Below are 10,016 nucleotides of genomic sequence, written 5' to 3'. Positions count from 1 at the left end.
ATCTACTACTCCTGTGGTCTTTCCAAGTTGTGCTCTGAACTCGTCTGCAGGAAAGACCCAGGCTAGAGGACCAGACACTAGGGTTGAGGTAGCCACCAACCAGGTCTTCCACACAGGGGGACCCATTTTCCCTTTCCTCTCCTCCCCCCTGAAAGAGAAGTGTCAGCACAGTTATTTACAAAGATTTATTTATTACGGCACAGGAGTGGTTCAAGGCCTGGAATCAGGGAAGAGAGGAAGGGGGCAGAGCAGCTGGAGGACAGGGAGAACCTGGCTTCCCCACCGTGTGCCCCCCTAAGGACGTATACTAGGCAGCATTCCTGGCATCAAAGCACAAACAAAACGCAACAAAGCAGCCTCTGCTAGTCCCCTCTTCCAGGCACCCAGGCTGGGGCATAGGGGCGATAAGGGGAAGATTTCCAAAATGTTGAGGTTGAGGAGAAGGATGCCTGAATCCTGGGCCCTGGTAGAAGCCAGAGAGAGGGGTGGTAACTTGGAATCCCCCGTTGGAGAGGGGATGGAGAAGGATCTAAGGGCACATACAGGTTCTCAGTACCCTCCTTCCCCAGATCTTAGGGTCCTGCCCTGTGGGTTTCTTGTGCCCAGGAGAAGGGGCTGGGGAGTAGAATTGTGACGGATAAACCTTTGCCCCCCCCCCCTTATTGGATTATCCAATGCAAACTCTCTCACATCTCGCCTCCCTCTGGGTAAATGGGGGAATGACTGGCAGGGGTAGGCATCAGGCAGCAAGTGCCCAGGGAGTCTGGGCATCAGCCAAAGGTGGGCAACAAGCGAACACAGACCAGCCTTAAGTCTTCTAGAAGTCAGAAGCCACAGCCCTAGCGAATGAGGGGGAAGGGTACAAAAGAGGGTGGGGGCAGAGTGGGTTTCTGGGGAACAGCAATGCCCCCTCCACTTCCTTCTGAGATGCAAGGCCGGGTGCCTATGTGCCAGGCTCGGGGTGGGTGGGGCGCTGTGGCCCCTCCCCAGGCTCTGCAAGGCAAGGAGAGGGACTCAGGGCTTGGCCACGCCCACAGAATCCCAGCCCCGCCTCCCCATCCTTCGCTACCTCGCCTCACCATTTAGTGCCAGGTCTTCCACTTGTTCTTTGGAACTTCCATCTCTCTGGGGCTCATCCAGAGGGGGTGGGCGCTCCCAGGGGCCTTCCAAACCCTGGCCACAAGTTGTCTTCTGCCCAGCTGGGGATGGGGATGAAGGGATTAAAACATAGCCTCTGAGTAACCATTCAGGCGTCCTGGAGTAAGAGCTGAGGCTCCCTGCTGGCCGAGGCTAAGTTTTCTGAGGGCATCATGGTATAATGGAGAGAACACTGGACCAAGATAGCGCTCCCAGTGACTAGCTATATGAGTTAGATTATTATAGATTATTATTAGATTATTATAAGTTATTGCCTCTCTGAAGGGGACGGTAAGGAGGAAACGTGTAGATTGCCTTTTTTTTTTTTTTTTTTTTGTAGATTGCCTTAAATAAGGTAATAGTTAATATGCTGACCAGCCCAGAGGCGGCACTCCAGGAGTGGTGGCAACCGGCATTGCTCCTTGGTAGTCTTGTCATTTGATTCTCTGCCCTGATGCTTTTTCAGAGGGAAGAGTCTCCTCTTGCTTCCTCTTTACCTGTCTTAAGAGTCTCAGTGGGAGCTGACTCAACTTCCAACAGGAGCTTTTGCTCCAGGGTTGACACCCTACTGCCAGAGATGCAGAGAGGAGGTCCAAGGCATTTTGTTTGGATGCAGGGGCTGAAGTCTACAGGCAGGGGTGGTCGACTGTTTTTCGTCCCCATAAATAGTGAGACCAAAAAGTTTTATGTGCATCAGAAGGGATAGATATGGTGACAGCCTTCCATAGCTAAAAAATAGCCGTGGGAAGAGCAGAGATCTTTTGCCTAGGAATTCTCTGGGCCTTGGGACCCTGTGTGGAGATTTCTGGATCTGGGGTCTTCTGTAGCGGTAGGCCCTCTTTGGCCCCTCTCTTCCCAGGCAGTTGGGGTTGGAAGTGCAGAGGACCAGGTTGGTTCTTGAATCCTGGATTCTCCATCTAGACACTAGAGGGCACCCTCTCACCTCCAGCCAAGGAAATAAACTGGGGAGAACCAGCCACAGGGTCCTGGGGAGGACTTAGCAACCAGCTCTTTGCCTCCCAGCAGTATCCACATCCTACGTTTAAAAACACAGGTAACAGGGCATTGGGGCCTCTTAGTTCTCTATCTCTGCACCTCCTCATACCCCCTTCACAGCCATAGATGGGAAGTCTTCTCTTCGGTCTAGCCTCAAACCTCATGTGGCCTTGCCAGAATTCTTAGGGAGGAGAGGAATTACTAGGGACACCCTGACTGGGATAGGGGCAGCCCTGGTATCATCAGGTAAGGCACCTGTGGGTGGGAGGATGGGGAGGCCCTTACCGTGTGATGGTAGTTTACATGTGTGAAGAACGACCTGGGAGGGGTGCCCCAGGACTCTCAAGGAGGACCCCGCCAAGCCCATGCTGGTATCACCCAGGCTCCTCCGCCCCTTCAGCTTACCAGACCCCCTGCTGCCCTTCAGGACCTCAGCCTGGCTGTCCTCCTCCTCCTCTTCATCGTCGTCATCCTCCTCCTCCTCCTCTTCATCTTCCTCTCTTGGGTAGCCCAGTTCCCGCAGCTCCCCCAGCTCATCCTCCTCCTCTGAGGCCTGGTTCTCACTCAGGTTGCTGATGGACTGCAGATGAGACTCAGCAATACGCTGCACGGCTGGCACAGGGGGACCCCGGAAGGCAAGGGTGAGCAAGGCCAAGAAGCAGCCCATGGAGTTGGAGAGGCATGTGGCCCAGCCCCAACCTCCTTGTAGCCTGGGCCATGGCTCACCCCCTCAGAGGTCTAATTCAAAAGCTAAAGGTCACAGAACAGGGGCACCTGGGTGGCTCAGTTGGCTAACCATCTGCCTTCGGCTCAGGTCATGGTCCCAGGGTCCTGGGACAGAGCCCCACATCTGGCTCCCTGCTCAGCAGAGAGTCTGCTTCCCCCTCTCTTTCTCCCTCTCCCTCTGCCGCCCCTCTGCTTGTGCTTGCTCTCTAGTAAATAAATAAAATCTAAAATAAAATAAATAAAATAAAATAAAATAAAATAAAATAAAATGTCACAGGCCAGTCTGCTGGGGGCCATACCAGGGCAGAAGCAGCAGGGGTTAGATCCTTAATCACGTTTGGCTCCTAGGTTGTCCGGTGATGCAGACCTCCTCAGAGGCTGGCACCAGGCAGCTCCCTCGAACCATAGGGTGCCAAACAAGACAAGACCAGGCAGGTACAGCAGCAGCAGCTTAATATTCCATGACTGGGGAGCTTGCTTCGCCAAGGACCCGGCACTGGAGACAGTGTCCACCAGCTACAGCCCCAGTAGAAGGCACAGTACCCATGGGGCCAGGGCCTATGGGTTTAGTTTCTAGCAGGGTGCTCAGACCGCCCAGGGCTCATTGCTTACCCTGATCCTGTCCCCCTCTCTGTGCCGGGCTCGGTACCCACTCCCTGGCTCTGCCCCTGTCAGAGATGCCACTCCACACATTTTTGCCCCAGGTTCTGAGGCAGGAACAATTCAGAGACAGAGAATATAACGGTCTCCAGCCAGTGAAGTTGTGCCTGAGGATGTGCCGTGCTCAGACGCAGCCCCCACAATCTTGACCCACATCCCCAAGCTTCCAGCTCCCTCTGTGGTGACCTAGAAAGCAGCAAACACCACCCACCCCCCCAACACCACCAAGGCCTGCTGGGATAGGGCCCAGGAAAGGAACAGTGTGGGCAGCTGGGGAGAAGTCTCCAAGAGATGGAAAGGCCCAGGGAGTTAGGAGAAAGGGGCCAGGGCTGGGGGATTCTGGGGGAATGGCAGGGGTAGAGGGGATGCTCTGAGGAGTGGCTGGGGCAGAGGCAGCAGGGGCACCAGGAGCTGGTGGGATTTAAGAGCATTTGGGCAGCAGAACTCACAGCTCACAGACAGGAAGCTGACAAGCAAGGGGCTGGGGTTGCGTTGCTCCTGCTCCTGCTCCTGCTCCTGCTCCTACTTCTGCTCCTGCTCCTTCTCAGTAGGCAGGCACCCCCACTCCCCCCCCACCCCCGCCTCAGAAAGCCCAGAGGGGTAGATCCAGGCTGGAAACCTCTGGTGCAATGAACAGGGCACCACGCTCCTGCCAACTTGGGACAGGGACAGAGGGTGCATTGTGTGTGCCCACCGCCCCGCCCTGCCCCAGGCTCCCAGCCCAGTGCCTCCCGCTGGCTTTGGGTAAGCTAGCCAGGCAATAAAAATGCAATAAACCGCCCTGCCCTGGCCTTGGGGACGCGGCAGAGCTTCACCTTGAGCCAAGTGTGAGAGAGCTCGGCCTCAGAGAGTCCCCCCAGCTCAAGCTCAGTGTTGTCCACCTTTCCCCTGGAGGCCATTAGCTGTTCCCCTTACAAAGCCCCAACCCTAACAGGAGCTGTCCCTTGCCCAGAAAGGGGCCGAAGCCTGCAAAACAGTGCCCTCCAGGGACAGAAGGGTCCTCTGAGGGTTGGGGGGAAGGGAAGAGAGGAGGTGGCAGCTAGAGCACCCGCCCTCCCCCTGGTTGGGGGAGGAGAGTTTAATTTCTGAGGATTATGACAATAGATATGCTGGTGCCCTTGAGTGCCTGTGCCCGGCGCCTCCCCTCATGCCTCTCTGGGCTCTCTGGGGTCTCTCCCTGGCCCTCCCAGCTGTCTTCTTCTCTATCTGTCCCCATTTCTGGGGCCCTGGACTTCCCCAGTACAAGTCTCTCTTTTGAAGCCAGAAGGCCCAGACTGCCCCACCTCTCCCAACATAGACTGGGCTACGGTGCGGCCCAAAGGGGCAATGGCAGTGGGAGCAAACTTCTAGCCCTTGCAGGATGCCCAGGAAGCACCTTGGCCCTAACCTCTTCACCCCAGCCTTCGGCCCCAGGCTCGTGACCAAGAGTTCGAGGGACTGTTCTCGCTCCTCACCACCACTCCTGCCCTCCCCAGCCCAGAGTAGGGGGGAGGGAGATCTTCTGTTCTCTCAGAGAAGATGCCACCACCCCCCTGTGCCTCCTTTGGGGGCTGGCCTTACCCCACATCCCCACAGGTGGGGAGTCCTTCTACATGCCATACCCGCTGCCCACAGACTGTCCCTTCCTCTTTCTCTCCTGGGGCGAGACAGGATGCCCTTGGCCTTCTCTCTTCTCCTCCCAGCCTCTCCTCTCTGCTCCTAACCCTGGCAGGCAGGCTGACAGGTAGGCTGACAGGTGTGCCTGTTGACCTTGGCTCATGCCGAGAACTCATTAAACCCAGCCCATTGGGAGCTCACAGCAGCCCTTCCCATCTCCTCCCACCCTGGGCAGGAAGAGCCTCAGGCCAGAGCTGAGGTTGGGGGTGTGTGTGGAAGGCTTCCTTTGGCTTAGTTAGTTAGAGATCCTTCCCATACCCCATCTCCACTGCCTGCCTCCGGAAGCCAAGTCTCCGGGCTGACTCAAGAGACTCTGTGATTTCATACCTCCTCTCCCTGTGCCCAGGGCCTTTCCTCTTCCTGGAATGTCCTTCCATGCCTTGCCTGCCTGTTGAATCCCTCCTCATCCTTCAAATCCAGGCTTAACCAGCCTCTCCTCTGTAACTCACCGAGGACCCTCTGAAGCAAAAGGCCCCAAGAGGGTCTGGGCTAAATCTTACTCCAATTTGTGCTCACTTTGGCAGCACATAAACTCACTCCTCCGATTTTGCCCAATGCCACCAGTGAGGCCTGGCACACAAAGCAAATGAGTACTATAGGAAAGACTTGTATTTTAATGTAGAAAGAAGCAGGACTCGAGAAGTGTCCAGTTTGCTGACCTGTGCAAATATATGCCAGTGGGAGAGGGGAGCCAGTGCTGCACCTGGGGAAAGTGCTCCCGCTGGGGAGGGACGGTGGGTGGGGAAAGTGGTCTGGCACACACTTACAAAGAGGAGGAACAGAGCTGAATGTCTTTGCATTGATGATACTTGCCACTTAGGGCAGCCATTTCTTTTCTTTCAACCCTGCAACCTGATTATAAGGCCCAGGGCCACCCCTTTCAGCCTCTAGGCCCCTTCTCTACAAGGATGAATTTAAAAAGAGCTGGTCCCTAACTAGTGGTTGGAGTACAGAAGCCAATCTTTCCCCACTGACAAATGCTCCACACTTCACCTCCCTCCCCCACTGTCAGCCCAGTTCCAGGGGTCAAGGGGCCAGCCAGACTAATGGCGGGGTAGGGGTAGGGGGAATAGTACCTTTCAGCGAGGGGGGTGTGTAGGCACATGGGTTGGGTCTCTTCGACTTGAGGTGGTGCCCCTCTCCTGAAGCTCTCTGCCAGGGTAAGTGCTAGGTTAAATAGGCTCACCAGAGGCCCCTCCCTTCACCCTTCCTTCATTCCACCCCAGCCCTGGCAACCCAAGCCAACCACTCTAGCCTCCGCTGACACTGATGGGTCCAGGCACTGCCACCCCTCAGGTCCTGCTCTAGGAGGGTCCCCCAGAAGCTGTGGCCTGGCTCAGGCCAGAATCCAGAGGCCCAGCCAGAGTCCAAGCGGAGGAAAGACAAGGGCAGAGGCGTAGGTATTGGTGGAACCCTGGCACCAGACACTCTTACCAAGGTGCCAGTTGATATGCTAATGTGTCCTCAGGGGTGGCCCCCTGTGCCAGTGGGGAATAATCCTGTCCAGCCTACCACAAAGGGCCCTCAGCATCCCTCCTTCCAGCTAGCTGCCCCTGGAAACTCACCTGGTGAGGGGAGGCCTCCTCCTCTGAGAGAGGCCACCAATGAACCAAGGGAAACCGAGAGAAGAAGAGAGAGGACGGGGAGGAGAGGGAAGAGAGAAAGAGAATCTGAATTACTTTCCCCAAAGGCTCAAGCTCTGGGGAAAGGGAAAGTGTGCCCTTTCCTTCTGGGTGTTGGAAGGTGCCTGGTTAATACATGAACCCAGCAGAGTTGGCCTCCCAGACCTTACCCACCCTCCTCATCTTCCACTCAGTCTCCTACTCATGGGACTTTGGCAAGGGCCCCAAGAAGACATGGGAGTTAGGGTGGGGCCAGGGCTGGGATGGCAGGGAAGGGCCCACCTGGAGAGGAGTGCTCTGAAAGCCGGAAGAGCATGGCAGGGGTTGGTCTCCTGCGACGGATCTAAGGAGATGGAGAAAGAAGTGGAGGGAGGGGGAGAGCAGGAGAGACACCTGCACCCCCATCCCCCAGGCAGCAGGGAACAAACAGTGCTTTGAAATCCTCAGGGAACCTTTAAATCAAAGACTGTCAGAGCTGAAAGGAACTCCATAGATCACCCAACCCCCTCATTTTACAGAGGTGAAAACCCAGGGTTCAAAGAGGTTCAGCCAAGAGCTCAATGCCACACAGCTCATCACAGCAGAGAAAGGAGGAGAAAAGCCCATCACTGACTTCTAGCCCATGCCTATCCCATTCCATGGCTCCTCCAGAATGGGCATCTCCATTTCTATCTTTCCCTATCAAGGAGGCCCATCCTCTCCTGCTTTTGTAGATATCAGACCTCAGGAGCAGAAGCTGGCTGTGGAAGATGCCCCACAGGCCATGGGACCCACGTGGCCCTGCCCACCTAAGGTCAGCTCAAGGGCTCCAAAGAAACTGGATCCCACTGCAGAGGGAGGCTGAGCCAGGGCTCTGCAGACACCTGCAACCTCACATGGAGGCTCAGGTGTGCGCCCGAGCCCCAGACCCACCAGGTCCTGGAGGTGTCCCTGGAAGGCTATGTTTCACTAGCAGTTTCTCTCAGGCTGTAAAACTCTTGGCCCAGTGCTCATAAAAAAAAAACAAAAAAGTTGCCCTCCTTGGTCCATGAGCCAAACTGAATAGTGAGAGGGTGGGGCAGGGGAGGCACTGAGCACTCCCAGTAGCTGCCCCCCCCACCCCCCCCAACCCACCCCCGCTTGGGGCTTGGCAATCAGACCAACTGTCAGTTAATTAGGTCCCCTCTGAGCTCCAGGGAAATGCACAAAGAGAATCAGGTGAATGAAGCTGAAACTGCCACCCGCCCCCCCCCCCCCCCCCCCCCCCCCCCGCCAAGCTCTCCAAACTGCCCTCCAGACCCAAAGCTGCTTAGGCCCAGGACCCAACCTCCCCCTCCCCATAACCCCCCCCATCTCTCCCCCAGGTGACTTGGCCCCACTCTCACTGCTCTGCTGGGTGTCAGCTGCAGCCCAGCAACAAGTGAACGTGCTACTTGGGGGGGGGGGGCGGGCCCTCTTCTTTCCCTCCGTCCACTCCCACCACCTTTGGAGGCCTCTCGACCCCCAGGAAGGCTCTGCAGAGAACTCGGGACTCTGTGAAGAGGTCTGGCTTCGGCGAGGACCGGTCGCCCCCACCCCGATGTTGCGGCTCCACGGAGGGCCTGGCAGCAGGAGGAGGTGGGAACGAGCCCCTGGCGGCCCGGTCCCGGCGCACACGCGGGACCCGAGGGGGGCAGAGCGCGGGGCGGCGGGGCGGGGGTCGGTTCCGTGCAGCGGGTCAGTGCACCGGGTCTCACCTCCTCCGGCTCCGGCCGGGCCGGGGCGCCGCGGTCGCGGTGGGCGCCCGGGGCAGGAGGCCAGCCGCCGTGCAGGGGCCGGGGCACCGTCCCCCCGCCCTGGGGTTGGCCCGGGACGGCCCTGCCCTGCCGCGACGCTCTCCGCCCGGCTTCCTGCGGCCCCGGGAAAAAGTTGCCCGAGCGCGCAGCTAACTTCACGCGCGGCCCCGCGCCCCCGCGTGTCCGAGGTGGCCCGAGACGCCGCGTCTCCCCCCACCCCCGGGCCGGGCCGGCCCCGGCAGCGCCCCGCCGCGGGAGGAGCCCGGGGGGCCGGTGTTGGGAGGGGCGCTGCGGGGGGCGCGGGGGGAGGCGCGGCCCCTTACCATCTCCACCTGGCGGGGGTCGAGCTGGCTGGGGGGCGCGGGCACCGAGAACTGGATCTTCTTGCGGTCCTTAGGGTCCATGGCGGGCGGGGTGGCCGGCGGGGCTGGGGCGCGCGCAGGGGTCCCGGGCGGCGGTCGCGGCTCGGCTCCCCGGCGCTGCTCGGGCGCGGCGGCGAGCGCGGGCTGTGCGCGGCGAGGGGGAGGCGAGCGGCTCACGCTCAGATAAAAATACCGCGCGCTGCGAGGGGAGGGCGGCGAGCGGGAGGGGGTCGCGCCGGCTCGCAGCGCCCCCGGCTCGCGGCTCCCGGCTCCCGGCCCTCGGGCTCCCGCCGCGCCCCCTGCGCGGGTCCCCGGGCGCCTGCAGCCTGGGCTCCCGCTCGCGGGCTCGCTCCCTCGCCCGGAGTCTCGCCTCTCGCTCCTTCCCTCGCTCGCTCTCCCGGAGGGTCTCTGGGGTGTCTCCGCCTCCCTGCCCCTCCCTCCCTCTCGCCGCGATTCGGTCTGTGTCAGCCGCTCGCCGTCCCCCCAGGTCTCACCCTCTGGCCCCAGCCTCGGGGTCCCCCGGCCCGTCCCCTCCGCCTGGGACTGGCGCCCGGGGGCTCGGTGGGAGGGCCCAGAGGGAAGTGGCCAATGAGCACCGAGAACCGTGTTCTCCCGGGGCCGGGAGGAGGGTGCGGAGTGTGAGCCAGGACCCGGGGAGCCGGCTGGGGGCCCCCTGCCGTCTCCCGAGAACTTGAAGCTGCATTATTGATGGAGTCCAGCAGGGAGGATAATGGGGGGAGGCCGAGGGGGTGGGGGGGAGAGGGGCCGCGGCGAGACGGGACTCTGGCTTTAACCCTTCGTGGCCTGGGTCCTTGGAGTTTCACGAGGAGGCCTGGAAGGTCCTCGAGAGAAACTACCACCAGCATGTCACGCTGTGAATGGGGGTGTCCTGGAGAGTCAGCGAGTGTGAAAGAGCGGGTGTGTGTGGGAGGACACGTGTCAGTCATCATGGCAGGGAGTGTGTGTGAGTGCCAGGGTCCTGTGGTGCCTGTAGCTAGGGAGTGTGTGTGTGTGGGGGGGTTCCGTGTGGCATGAGTGTGTGTGAGTCTATGTGAGTAAGTGTGTCAGAGTGTCAAAGATGCGGGTGTGAGTGGCAGGGTGTG

At 59.4% G+C, this 10,016-nt stretch overlaps 1 protein-coding gene across 1 annotated transcript; it reads right to left on the bottom strand.

Annotated features, from left to right (window-relative positions):
* Positions 1-171: 171 nt before the first annotated feature.
* PPP1R1B (protein phosphatase 1 regulatory inhibitor subunit 1B) lies at positions 172-9,050 on the bottom strand. The gene is made up of 7 exons (XM_072780393.1): positions 8,875-9,050; positions 7,080-7,140; positions 6,741-6,763; positions 6,252-6,327; positions 2,539-2,745; positions 1,080-1,199; positions 172-993 (listed from the first exon to the last, which is right to left on the bottom strand). The coding sequence occupies exons 1-7, from the start codon at positions 8,953-8,955 to the stop codon at positions 944-946; spliced, it is 618 nt and encodes a 205-aa protein (XP_072636494.1). The 5' UTR covers positions 8,956-9,050; the 3' UTR covers positions 172-943.
* Positions 9,051-10,016: the final 966 nt, after the last annotated feature.

This window comes from Canis lupus, chromosome 16, assembly GCF_048164855.1.
Source record: "Canis lupus baileyi chromosome 16, mCanLup2.hap1, whole genome shotgun sequence".
In the NCBI taxonomy this organism is placed as follows: Eukaryota; Metazoa; Chordata; class Mammalia; order Carnivora; family Canidae; genus Canis; species Canis lupus.
The sequence above is the reverse complement of the archived record's forward strand: the minus strand, read 5'-3'. Positions and strand labels throughout refer to the sequence as shown.